Source organism: Triticum dicoccoides, chromosome 1A, assembly GCF_002162155.2.
Source record: "Triticum dicoccoides isolate Atlit2015 ecotype Zavitan chromosome 1A, WEW_v2.0, whole genome shotgun sequence".
Lineage (NCBI taxonomy): Eukaryota > Viridiplantae > Streptophyta > Magnoliopsida > Poales > Poaceae > Triticum > Triticum dicoccoides.
Genome location: NC_041380.1, coordinates 41155371 through 41169546, shown reverse-complemented (window position 1 = coordinate 41169546; position 14176 = coordinate 41155371). Strand labels below are relative to the sequence as shown.

General features: G+C 41.2%; 1 protein-coding gene across 1 annotated transcript; it reads left to right on the top strand.

Annotated features, from left to right (window-relative positions):
* Positions 1–2506: 2506 nt before the first annotated feature.
* LOC119361702 (nuclear pore complex protein NUP107-like) lies at positions 2507–14176 on the top strand. Its single transcript, XM_037626835.1, has 25 exons — positions 2507–2886; positions 3614–3930; positions 4434–4503; positions 4756–4871; positions 4983–5014; positions 5119–5244; positions 6096–6254; positions 6649–6741; positions 6810–6977; positions 7155–7253; positions 7371–7573; positions 7649–7706; positions 9587–9675; positions 9765–9896; positions 10229–10351; positions 10743–10841; positions 10949–11140; positions 11400–11571; positions 11703–11859; positions 12034–12236; positions 12438–12579; positions 12673–12833; positions 12954–13070; positions 13159–13259; positions 13686–14176. The coding sequence occupies exons 1-24, from the start codon at positions 2783–2785 to the stop codon at positions 13234–13236; spliced, it is 3210 nt and encodes a 1069-aa protein (XP_037482732.1). The 5' UTR covers positions 2507–2782; the 3' UTR covers positions 13237–13259; positions 13686–14176.

Below are 14176 nucleotides of genomic sequence, written 5' to 3'. Positions count from 1 at the left end.
CAGACAATTCAACACACAACAGCTTCTAGAATCTCAAACTACAATCTCTGAAAATAACTCGACAACAGATTCTGGGAGAAGCAGATTCTGGGAGAGTTTTCCAGAATCCTGATTCTGTAGAATCTTGCCTGAAAAGAACTGGGCCTAGGATAGGGCATGCAACCATGCAATAGCCGTTCGGTGTAAACCGTGAACCGAACCGAATTTGCCGGTTAACCGAAAATTCGGTTTATTGTTTTATGCTACCATTTTCGGTTAGCATTTTTTTAACTGAAATTACAAATAAACCGATTGGCATTAACCGAATTTTTGGTTTTAACCGAATGCCCAGGCCTACCAAGAAGCTTCATGAATGCAATTAAAAAAATTGCTTTCGGTGAACGGAAACTAAATACTCCAGCAACAATGCTCTCTTTAAAAAAAAACTCTCTCAGGTGTAGGATTTTTTTTGAACACAATACAGACGCAAGCGCTCATATAAAACGCGCATACAATCACCCATATGAACGCACACACGCACACCCTACCCCTATGAGCACCTCCGAGAGACTGAGCCGGCATATCATCTTGAGATTTTACGAAGTCACCATAGGCGCCTCGTAGTCGACGGGAACGTCTCCTCTCACTGAAAGCGTATGGCCGGAATTCCTGAAATAAATTCAGGATAAATGCAAGCACCAGGATTTGAACCCTGGTGGGTTGGGGATACCACTGTCCACCTAACCATCTCAACCAGAGGTTGGTTCGCAGGTGCAGGATTTTTTGGTTGTTCACTTACTGGCCATACTAAACCATCCTTGTCTTTCCTAGTTACTAGTCAATGTGTACGTGCAATGCACGTTAATTTGAAAGTATATTAAGTGCATGTGGATATTAAATAGGGGATATTAAATAGGATATTATTTGCGTGTTATTATGTGATTAGCACTATATTTGGCATGAAATTAACTGCACGCTAAACGTGTTGAGCGCTTGACATTAAAGCAGTCTAGGTCGTTCAATTGACATGATTTGATGTACGAAATTAACTGGATCTGCCTCTTTGAGTCTTTTTATATTGATATAGATAATAAAGGTTGGAGTTGGTGGTGAGTTCATTTATGGTACCAACAATCTTTATCAACAAAAGATACACCCTTACCCACATGTAGGACTAGTAATCCTCCAAGATACATAAATAAGCAAAAGTACTTCATCCGTCCGGAAATACTTGTCCACGAAATGAATATTAATACTTGTCTAAGAAATGAATAAAATATTCATTTCTTGGACAAGTATTTCCGAATGGAGGGAGTATACTTTTACTTAAACGTGGGGACCTAAAACAAATAAGCAAGTGCACTATTACTTTCATATGAGACCAACACTTGTAGAAGCTGGCAGCCAGCTACGACCGACGGTGTTCAGGAGTTTTCTGCTAGTGAGGACTACCGAACATTCCTTTAGTGTGCTTGTTTACTCATTTCAGTTTATATGTAGCTAGTTCACATTGAAATTTTTAAAACATCTTATATGTGAACCGGATAAAGTATGTGCGCTACTACGGTGTACTCATCAAGGAAAACAAAAATGTATGCACACGATTGAACGGATACATTTTGGGTAGGAAGAAAGGGTCATCTCTGCGTTCATTGACAACCAGTTCCTCCTCTTTTTTAGGCTAACAACCAGCTCCTCACACTTTTATGAGTCCTCCTTGGCACTCGTTGCACCGGCCGGGTAACGCAACCGGCCCTCATACCAGAGAAATCGTGGGCCGGCCAACACAGTGGCTCTCACGCGCGGGTGAGCGAGTGGGTGCTCACGCGAGAGAGGGTTCGTTGTTGACCACTGACTGCTAACCATTGGCCATGGGTTATTGACCGTTGATTTTGACAGTTTTTTTGTGAAAATTTTTAAAAAGGAAATCCCATAACAATGTACACGAATTTGAAAAGAAGTTAACGAATTAGAAAAAAATGTTCACAGATTAAAAAAATGTGAAATTTGAAAAAAGTAAGTGTATTGAAAACAGGTTCACAAATTTGAAAAATGTTTTTGGACTTTTAAAAAAGGCTCAGGAGTTTGAAAAAAATTAATGGAATTAAAAAAAAGCTCATGAACTAGAAAAGTTCATGAATTTGGAAGAGTTCACGAATTTGGGGGAAAAAGAATTTTAAATTTTTTCATGAATTTAAGAAAAAAATAATGAATTTGAAAAAGTTCACGATTTTTTTAAAAAATCTTCACGAATTTTTAAAAAAGGTCAGGAATCTGGGAAAAATCCACGAAAAACAAAAGCAAAATAGTAATACCAAAGTGATAAAAAAACCGGACAGAAACGAAACAGGAAAAAGAACCGGCCAGAAAAAAAATACGATTCGGGCCCTTTTGTCCGCAGCGATTCTGTCTTGGGTCGCCTTCTGGGCCTGGAATTCACGGGCCATCATTCGGTTCCGTCTAGTGGACTTAGGCCGACGTCCAGGAGTGGCCCGTGTCATAACAGTCTCCTCGCTCGGCCCGCAATCCCCTCCTCCCCTCACCTCCCCTCCCAGCCCCTGCCCGAACCTGCGCCGCGCCGCCCAACCTCCCGCACCAACACCGGCCATCCTCACCGCCTCCGGCCGCCATCTCTCCACTCCATTAAAAACAGAAGAAACGACATAAACCCCGGGCGCCAGAGCGGAGTTGGCTTCCGAGCAAAACTGCGGACCGTGCAGTGGAGTTGAGGATTCTGGGGAGCGGAGGGCCGCCGAGCGGGCCCTAAAACCCTAACCCCTCCGGATCCACGCCGCGCCGGTCCATGGAGGTGGACCCGTCGCCGTCTCCGTCCCCGCCACCAATGTCGACACCGGGCTACTTCGACCCGGAGTCCTCCCGCCTCCGGGAGGAGTACCGCCGCTACAGGTGAGAGATGCGCGCCCCTCTTCCTCGTTTTTGTTTATGAATGGTTCCTCTTCCGCTTCTCGAGCTCGAATGCTGGCGTTGGCTAGCCCGGGTGGTTCGGTAGAGCAGTCGAGGCGAACGTGGTGGCGCGCCACCAATCGAGTGGCGAAATGGAGTCAGAGTGAGTGGGGAAATCGATAGAGTTCAGTCGTTGACGCTCAGATGTTCGGTACAAATGGTTTATTCTTCGCTGAGCCATATGCTACTCACTGCTCATCCCACCCTGGCAGCATTTTTAGAATATCCGCTGCGATTGGATAATCGCGGCGTGTTAGTCATTTTCTCAAGTATTTTAGCAGCCCTGTCGTGATGCGGTCATATGATTGGATGGATTTGTGGAGCGTGCCTGGGTAAGGCTCGGTTATTTGGTGGCCGGAACACACCAGACAAGCAGACAACCCTATTGGTGGGTTGATATTGCAATATTGGCAATGCACACTAAGTGTTTAGTATTTGTGACCACATGGAACACCCACCTCGGTGCTTGCAAGTGCTCGATGTCCGAGCAGGTTGTATTCTAGTAAAGATCTGTGCAATTCAGTGCCAGTACCTAGTGTAGCAAAAACATTCTTGGAAGGGTTAATGTAGCCTACTTTTGTGAAATGTGAGAACATGCCACTTCAGTATTTCTACTGGGACTAGTTGCTGCCCTGGCTGATTTTGTTGTTTTCCCTTGTGGTTTACTCAGAAAGAGACTATCTTCTTCAAATGACTCCCCAATGCTGGGGACCTCAGTCTCCAGATTCTCAGAAGCAAGGGCGTTGCGTGATGGAAGCAGCATACCTAGGCGGCCCAATGCTGGTCTACTACTTGAAGAAGTCAAGCAGGAGGCTGCTGATTATTCCGACATTGATGGCTTGAATGGACCGAAACTGCTGGATGGTGGTTCAGGTAGGAAGGTGGCAAGATCAGCATTGAATCTGGTCAAGCTGGAGGACGATATGCCACGAGAAGGAGAAACAACTTTTACAACGTTTGCATCCCTTCTTGATTCAGCGATACAAGGTCAGTTTGGCAATGCCATATGGGCAGTGATGCTTATAATCTAGCATGCTCTGCCGTTGCTGAAAGTTCTTAATTTGAATATTGTATTTACACATTGTAGTTATTATTATTATCAGCCGTTGTTTGTATATGATCCATGTCATCGCGTTCCCTTTTGTTTTGTTTAATTTTCTCTAACCAATAAGTTAGTGAAAAAGGCTTCCCACAAACTAAGCTGCACAAATCTTCAAGTAGCAGTGAATAGTGAAGTAAAAGATGCTTGAGTCATGCTCTCAACTTTAGGGAAATGTGCCTTTTTCTTCTTTTTTTCCCGAGAGCAGAGGACTTGGCGCACACATATCTATTACCAAAACCACGACAAGAATTATGGAACGGAGGGAGTACTAGATTAATAGCATGGAGAAACCTGTACTTTTGTTTGCTTACCAGAAATCTGTGAACACATATTATCTAGCTATATCCTTGCGGTTATTTGTGTTTACTGATGTGTTCTTCTGTTGCAGGATTGATGCCCTTCCCAGACGTGATTTTACAATTTGAGAGGACATGTAGAAACGCTTCAGAGTCACTAAGGTTTTATATTGCCTTACACTAGTAATAATGCTCCATTGTATGACTTTGTATGATTGGCATATTCTACTGCTGACCAATTCTTGGATGCAACTCTTTGCCACATTACACTTTACTGATATACACTACAATCATTATTTTTTCATCATGTGAAGATGAATAATTATTATGCTCCAAGTACTTTATTTTCCAAGGTAATAGATGCCTGTGCTGTAGCTTGTGGATGCTAATGTGGGAATGCTTTTTAATTTTCAGGTATGCCACCACAGGAAAGGTTCGGATGGTGGAGGATAAACTTATGCAGCAAAAATCACAGCTATTACTGGATGAAGCTGCTTCTTGGTCACTTCTTTGGTACCTCTATGGGAAAGGTAATAACTTTTATGATAAGTCAGTTGAAGTAGCAGTGGCTTATAAATCAACGTTCTTCTAAGTAAACTGTTTGCTACACCGTGCATGAAATTCCATGTGCTACATTGCAGCAAATGAAGAGCTTCCTGAAGGACTATTCATGGTAAGCTACATTTCTAATTGTGAATGTCTTAAAAGTCTTTTCCTTCTGTTCATGTGCTTGTATCTGTGAATTTATCTAAAGGATATTTTTTATGTTGTTGACAGTCACCAACTACATCCCATCAGGAGGCTTGCCGCTATGTTGCAACAGATCTTACAGCACAATTGTGTCTGCGGATTGTACTTTGGCTTGAAGGACTTGCTTCTGAAAGTCTTGATTTGGAGAAAAAGGTAAGATAACCATGCTATGTTTTTTACTAAGACTTTAGTCTTTTCTATTTCCTGTTTGATACGTGGGAGCCCTGTGGTGGAACATGATTGATTGAATGGAAAAACTCGCCTTAGGTAATATAGATTCTCGAAGTTCCATCAATAAAAGAATTAGCAAAGTAAGCATATACATCTCTCCACGATATGTTAACTTAAATATTTGAGTTGAAAGGTATTAAGCTACAATGTACTCCCTCTGAACAAGAATATAGAAGGAACAATGATCAACACGGTACTAAAATTGTCTAAATTACCCCTAATTAATATTTGTCAATACATTCAATGCAACTGCTCTCTGTTCCATCACCTAATAACACCAGCAGCATCAAATAAACTGTGAAAGGAAATGCATGCATGCATGTGAAATGTCACTCTGCCTCCAGGCGCTGCATTTGGGGCACTGAAATCAGAATGCAGGCAGCCAGAGCAGGGGCAGTAAGTGCATACAAGCGTCATTCCGACTTTTTCATGCAAACAAACATTAATGGCATGCAACCGGTGCATAACAGAGGAAAATTGAAGAAAAGTATATGGAAGAAAGTGTGGGCCTTGTAATTGTGGACAAAAGCCAAATGGAAGACGCTTAATAAAACTGGATGGAGGCAGTAAATCTCATGTGTACATCGCTCTTTCATAAAGATCTATCCTGATCATCTAAATTTCAGTAGTTATTTTTCTTCCTTGAATGACCTTGCTTTTGTTTTGATCACACAATGAGCTATGGAGTAACAGAGTATTTAACTTGCTATTCATGAGCAAATTGATGATAGAGGTACACACATTTCTTGTGGTGTTATATTTCTGTTCTGTAGGTGAGAGGATCTCATGTTGGTTCATATCTACCAAGTTCTGGCGTTTGGCATCGTACACAGAGGTACCTAAAGAGAAGGAATAATGATTCTAATATAGTGAAGCATGTGGATTTTGATGCTCCAACTCGTGAAGTAGCCCAACTTCTTCCTGATGACAAGGTAGGCTATTTGGTATCTATTTCGAATACAGTGTAAAGATCCTTTCATAAAGCTGCTAATAATTTATTATGATATTTAAAATGCTGCAAGTATGCATTATAATTGGTTCTACTTGACCTTTCCAGAATATTTTTGATACTCTTTAATGTGAGATAGGCCATCTTTCACCTCATAATCTCACTTTAAGAGGATGCCTTGGATAACTGTCTAGTACTTAACCTTCAAATTTAATTATTTACTATGTTAAAGCAGTAATTACTGGACTAACAGCACTACAAAGAAGACAAATCTCTTTCAGTTGTTAAAGATCTCTTCTCATTAATCATCTCTGGTGAAGTAACTAGAATTCACCTCTAGTAAAATCAGAACTCACCTTTCCTTTATGTGTAAGCAGAAGCAAGACGAATTGCTTTTAGAAGATATCTGGACTCTCTTAAGAGCTGGAAGATTAGAAGAGGCATGTGAATTGTGCCGATCTGCTGGACAGGTTTGTCAGCTTGTATAGGCATATGTATTTCTTATGATGTATGATGCTAACGCCTCCAGTATATTCAGTCATGGAGAGCTGCCACTCTTTGCCCCTTTGGTGGCATAGATCTGTTTCCTTCCCTGGAGGCCATGCTCAAGAATGGAAATTCTAGAACACTACAAGCAATTGAACTGGAAAGTGGTATTGGACGGCAGTGGCGTCTTTGGAAATGGGCATCCTATTGTGCTTCAGAGGTAAACTCCCGTGCTGTACTAATGTTGTTGAACTATGCTGCTTTGCGCTTTGCTGTTATATTAATGTGGTTCTGTAAATGGTACAATGGTTTTGTCTTCAAAATAGTTATGTGTGTATGTGTTGCCAATACTTAATACTTTGTTAAACTCAACTCTAAATTAATAATACTATTGCAGAAAATTGCTGAACACGATGGTGGCCAGTATGAGATGGCTGTATATGCTTTACAGTGCAGTAACTTGAAGCGTACCTTGCCAATCTGTACTGACTGGGAGGTATGTATATTATTCAATTCATTTCTAAGCCTGCCTTTCTAATCTGATCCAATGTTATTCACTCTGATGCTGGTTTCTTACCTCCATGTGATGCATCTTTTTCCTTCCATCTCTTAGTCAGCTTGCTGGGCAATGGCTAAATCCTGGCTAGATGTTAAAGTGGATATAGAATTATCTCAATATCAAACCAGCAGACCAGAAGAGAAAGAGTTTGATGATGATATGAATGGAACCCAGCTTGGCCCAGAAAATTGGCCATATCATGTTCTTGATCAGCAACCTCGTGATATAGCTGCACTTCTGCAGAAACTCCACTCAAGGTACTGCTGTACTAACATTGTTTAGTACTTCCACACACACACTATTTGCCTGCTTATTATTCACTTGCAATGCAGTGACCTTGTTCATGAAACTGTTTCTCGAGCATGTCGGGAGCAGCATCGACAAATTGAGGTAAGATACATTTCCAAGAGTGAAGAATGTGGAATTTCTCTACTAAGTTCATTTAATGTTTTCTAGTATAGCTGGATAGTTTACTTGGAGTAAATTGCAGAAAACCACCAGTTTGAGGGCTAGGTTAGCAGAAATCACTACGTTACAGTTTCTTGGCAAAAAACACCAACTCTCCCGTAAACAATTTGCAAATACCACTGATCGGCGGATTGGACACCGATAAGTGGATTTATGACAGGTGGGGCCCGTTTTTTGCCGACGTGGCGCTGTCGGCTGGTCGGACAGCCGTTAGACGCCGTTAGACGGCGCTCTCGCACGTGAACTTAAGTGATTCACTCCTCTGTCTCTCACTCTCACTCTCACTTTGCTCTCGCTCTCGCTCTGTTCTTGCTCGCCGCCGCCGGCCGCTCCGCTCCGCGTCGCGCCGCCGCCGCCGCATCGTCATGGTGTCCTGGAGTGAAAGCGACGACAGCAGCGAGCACACTAGGCAGTACATCAGCTCTGATTCTGACGACGGCAGAATGCAGCGAGCACACTTATCATCATCATCTATTTCTTCCATTCCTTCAATCCCTAGCCCAGGGTCCCTCACATAATACATATAATCTCTAAAACCATACCCTTCTGTCTCCATCAGTGCTACCAAATTGTAATATGTGATGTCTGACATCATCATACTCCTTTCAATATTATCTCTATCATGAAAATGCATCCTCAATTCCCAAACCTCATCTTCAAGACTGCAAATAATAATACAATAGTGCACTATAAGTACTTAAGGGAAACTGAAGCAAGCTAGTGCAGACCAGAGCAGAACATCATTTGAGTGCAACAATTAATATCCTTTTATTTACAGAAACCCTAGTTGTAAGCATCTAATTAAAGAACTATATCATTCTAATTACAGAACTATAACACACACAAACCCTAGAACTACATTAACCCTAACCCTAGCAACAGAAGGGGAATGTGATTGGGGAGGGGATTGGGACTGGGATCTCACTAGACGCCGCCGAAAGCTGAAGCAATGTGCTGGCTTCCAACTGGATTTGCCTTGACCGCCGCGGCGAAAGATCTGGCCGCCCTGAATTCCACCGAGTACTGCGGGTCCTCCTCCTCCTCTTCTTCTGCCGTCGCCTTTGTAGGGTTCGAGCTCCCGCACATCTCGCCAGTGGACGGCTGGGCGCCGCTGCCAGCATCTCTCGACTTCGCCGGACTCATGGCTGCGACAGGGGGCGGGGACGGTGCGCCGCACGACCGGGAACAGGGGAGAAGAAGGGGGAAACGGGGGAAGAAGACGGGGGAAACGGGGGATAAGAGGAAACAGAACGAACGGCGCCGTCTAACGGCTGTCGGACCAGCTGACAGCGCCACGTCGGCAAAAACCGGGCCCCACCTGTCATAAATCCACTTATCGGTGCCCGATCCGCGGATCAGTGTATTTGCAAATTGTTTACGAGAGAGTTGGTGTTTTTTGCCAAGAAACTGTAACGTAGTGATTTCTGCTAACCTAGCCCTCAAACTGGTGGTTTTCTGCAATTTACTCGTTTACTTGACATTAGATAAGTGGAAACTGGCAGTAATTTACAGTTGCTGTACAATTTGCCAGTTTGATGACTAGTTTAGACATGTTTTCTGATTTTGTAGATGATTAATCTGAAAACCAAGTATTTAAACATTATCTTAGTTAACGTTCTACTAAATCTGTATTTTGCAAAAAAATTGTGACTCGATCAAACATTCTGGTGACTCATGCTATTAACTGGAATAAACACAAATACTTGAACCACTTTCCATGTAAATGGAGTTCTCCAATAGCTGTACAATTGAATTTATGATCGTTCACTTGCCTAACCATTTCATGTTTACTTATTTGGTAGATGAATCTCATGAGTGGAAATTTAGCTCATCTTCTTGACCTTCTATGGTCATGGTTGTCTTCCATCGAAGAGGGTCAAAACGTCTTGAGGTACTGCTTTTATGATTTTAGTTTAGATAACCCCAATATTTAATTTTGCTTTATTATTTAACTTTTGAGTAACTTCTTGGTCCAATTAGGTCCCGTGATGATTCCGACATGATACGTTTTGGGGCACATATTGTTCTTGTTTTAAGATACCTTCTCAGCAATGAAATGGAAGACGAGTTTGAGGAAAAGCTGGTTACTGTCGGTGATCTCATCATCAACATGTACGTATTGTTTACTAATCTTTGTGTGGCTTTGAGCCTTTTTAGCCTTTTGGAGCAATGTCATGTTAAAATGGCATCTGTTTGGTTAAAAAAAAGGTCTTTCTGGTGGCGGTTAATATAATTTTATTAATAGTATTCAGTTGCATAAGTAGTTTTCTTTCTTTTTGTTGGGTCAAGGGCTTACTCCATTATTTCTACTGTTCTCTTAACTAAAGGTTAAGCTTGGTCATTGATCTTCAGATGAATCTTTTATTCCTATTTTGTCCATATTATGTTGGTACATTGCCTGTTTCTTAATCTTCACAGCAGGAGAAACTAATGATTAATTCCAGGTACGTGAGATACTTGTTTTCAGAGGGGCAGGAAGAGTTGGTTGGAGTATATGCCTCTCAGCTTGAACGTGATGTTTGCATTGATTTGTTTGTGGACATGATGGAACTAAGGTTAAATAGCAGGTATTACTTCATGTGATTATACCTTTTTATGTTTTTGCAATCCAGGAATTGTTACATATATTAGTATTCTGTAATCTTTTGTGACATATTAGTGCATGATGTACCTGTCATTTGCTGTTCATGTTTGTTCTAATATTTACCAGTAGATTTTAGTTTGTGAGCTATGTGTCTTCGGTGCAGCTCCCTTTAGCCTTAGATTTATGACAATTCATAGAAAGTATAATAGGCACAATACTTGCATGTTCAACTTATGTTTACCCATAAAAATTGTGCTGGGAATGTTGTTGTTCTTTCACACTGAAATGTTCTCAAATGTGTTATTGCTGATGGTTTATTTTGCTTCCAAGACTTCAATTAGCTGGCATCACACCTTTTTTTTTTCCTGCAACAGCTTGCATACCATGTACAAGCTTTTCCTCTCTGCTGTGGAGTATCTGCCATTCTCATCTGGAGATGCATCCAAGGCTTGTTTTGAAGAGATAATTGAGAGGTTCGGTGATTGTGGGGATACATATAACAATGGAATATACCAAATTTCACATATTTAACTTATCTTTATTTGTGGACATGTTCTGACAAGATTTTAATTTAGTGCAGAGTTCTTTCAAGGTCTCGAGAAACAAAACCCCATCAGTACAGTGAAGATTTTTCTGATGTTGTGGAACAGCATCACCTGCAAGCACTTCAGAAGGCAATGATCATTCAGTGGCTTTGCTTCACACCACCATCCTCAATTCCAGGCTTTGAGATGATCACAGGGAAACTTCTGATACGGGCATTGATGCATAGGTAACTATATCTAATTTGTTCTTGTGCCAGAGAAAACTTTGCTAATCATACATGCAGCCCTCCTGCATGGTCTAGGAAACATTTATTCTCTTATTGCATTGCGTCTGTATGTTTGTTGCTGAAATATATCTGTAAACAGTACTCATTTATTTTTCTCACTTTGTGAGAGTGGAACTTATTTTTGGTTGATGAAACAAGATATTTATCCTCCTTTATACTTCGTAGCATTGCAACTTACCATCAATTTCTTTTTCATCAGCAACACACTATTCAGAGAGTTTTCCTTAATATCAATGAGGAGAGTCCCTGAACTACCAGTAGGACCACATAAGTTGCTTGCCATCCTTGCCGAACCATTGAAACAAAAGGAAAATTTATTTTCGCTGGAAGATCAAGAGGTGTCTGATAACTTAGAAGAGTTTGAAGATTGGGTAAGATCTCATTTCCTGTCCTAATGTATTGTGCTTCTTCTCTTGATGCTTCCAGTACTGGTATTTCCACTTTAGAGTTTAGTCAGTACCTTGGTATTCTTGACAAAGTAATTGCTCTTGTGGTGAGACAGCACGAATATTACTCCCTGGATGCAACATACCGGGGTTGGCTTAGATGCGAGATGGAGAATTCTTCTGTTCCCCCTGAAATGCTTTCGGCAGAAGAAAAGGATCAAGCTGTTGCTGCAGCAACACAAACACTGGAGTTAGCATTCTTGTTATTAGAAAGTAAGTAGTAAACTTTCATCGAAACACAAACCTCTTTTCTCGAAAACAAATAAATGTTTATATCAATATGGCCCTTTAGCCTACAAATATGCTTTTTAAACCGCCAAACATGTGAAAGTATACGGTGGTGAACTTGTTGCCATTATTTTATATTTTCTGGTTTTCTGTAATCAGGGGAAGAGAGACCATGGTTAAATGCTGTCGAGACAAGCCCATTTGAGTCATCAGAGCTTGTTTTCCTTGAGTTGCATGCAACGGCAATACTCTGTCTACCTTCTGGGGAATGCATGATACCAGATGCAACATCATGCACGGCTCTGACTAGTGCACTTTATTCAACTGTCAGCGAAGAGGATATGCTGCATCGTCAGCTGAAGGTTGAGTCCATCTCTCTTCTCCTGAAGGCCATATGGATATTATGCTTTAAGATATAATATGAAGTGTTGTACATTACAGACCATGCCTTGGTGTTTATTAAGGATTATTAAAGCTTACACTTCAATTTCTTACATTTCAATTTCTAGTTATTGTTTGTCACGGTTGCTTCTGCAACTTCTGACTGTGTAATTCATGGACAGGTGGAAGTTAAGGTCTCGTCTAAAGATCCTTGCTGTATTGAAGTTGCGCTCCGTTGCTTAGCAACAGAAGGTGATGGGTTTGGGCTTCATGAAGCCAATGATGGAGGTCTTCTTGCTGCAATTATGGCCGCTGGCTTTAAAGGTATCTAAAATTTAGAACAATAGTATGCTTCAGTTTTTCTTGAATGCAAATAATATTTTGTGCAATAGTTATATCGATAATTTATTTTTGTAGGTGAACTCAATCGGTTTCAACCTGGAGTTTCAATGGAAATTTCACGACTTGATACTTGGTATTCTGATTGTAATGGTTCGGTTGAAAGTACTGCTGCTTATATCATTCGAGGGCTTTGCCGAAGATGCTGCCTGCCGGAAACAATTCTACGCTCCATGCAGGTGATCTTGTAAACAGATTCTACAAGTATCTGCCTGCTACATTGAATATAGGCGAAATGGTTGCTGTTTTGCTGTTTCAGTACATATGGTATATTAATATCAGATGCTAATATTTTGTAGGCATCCATCTCCCTTTCCGAAGCTGGCGATTCTCTAGATCGTTGTGATAAACTCATCGAGTTAGTTGCTTCATCAGATTCTGGGATGATGCACTTGTTCAGCCAGCAGCAGTTACAGGTTACTTAACGTTCTTTAGTTTGTTCATCTAATTACTGCAGCGCAGAGCTTTCCTAATATCAGCAAATGTCTTAAATTTCTTACTCAGGAGTTCCTGATTTTTGAGAGGGAGTGCTTCATATGTAAAATGGAGCTTGAGGAAGAGCAGAGGCCTGCTGATGGCTAAGCCACTCATGTTTAAATTATCAGGTGTGTCACCTGAAAGTAACTCGGGTGTTTCTGATATATTTTTTTGTATATCTGGCACTGTGAAACAGTTTTTTTTAATCTGATCAGTCACAACTTCACAATACCACATGCTTAGCACTGCGGCTTTACTGCTTTGTAATTGTTTGCTCTCAGCTGATGGCATCAGCAGACGCAAATGAACTCACTTTAGTTGGATTATTATATCATACGGTTTAGTTGGATTATTATATCATACGGTTTTGGTAAATCTAATAGAAGAGGAGGCAGTTGCAAGTCTTCTTGAAGGATACATCAAGTCACCAACATGGAAATCCTCTGCACTTCTTAGCTGCCCTGATCACATCTTCGCTACAGATTTGATACACATTGCATACAATTGCACGGGCAAAGAAAAATGTGTAATCTAACTTTCTCCAAACCACTCAGGTGCCGCAGTTTATTGAAGCTTGAATCTCTTCCAAGGTCTTGCCTTTTGTCACTGGCATGTTCTTACAATGAACAGAATAGCCATGGCGCAAACGAAGGCGAAGAACTTCTTCCTGTAAGATTTGAAGGCGAAGGAGAAGAATGTTGCTGCAAGATTTGCATTAGCAGACAAATGTCCCTGGATGATTCATGTAAGAAATCATAGGCGTCCAATCTGATTGACCATGTCAATGTAACTTCCAATTTCTCAGATTATATGGTGTTGTAGAAATCTTGAGCGATGTGAATTGAGCGTAGCTCAGATGGTCAGGTTTCTTGTGCTGGAAGTGCTGGAACCTGTCTGACAGTCTACCTGCGTTCAAGTCACTGTGTTCTGTCAAGTTGAGTGGTGAGTGTAGCTCAGATGTTTAGCATGGGTGGTGAGTGTATGCGCGTGTGTGAGCGTCACTGTGTTCTGCCAAGTTGCTTAAGCAAAACAAAGCGTACCAATA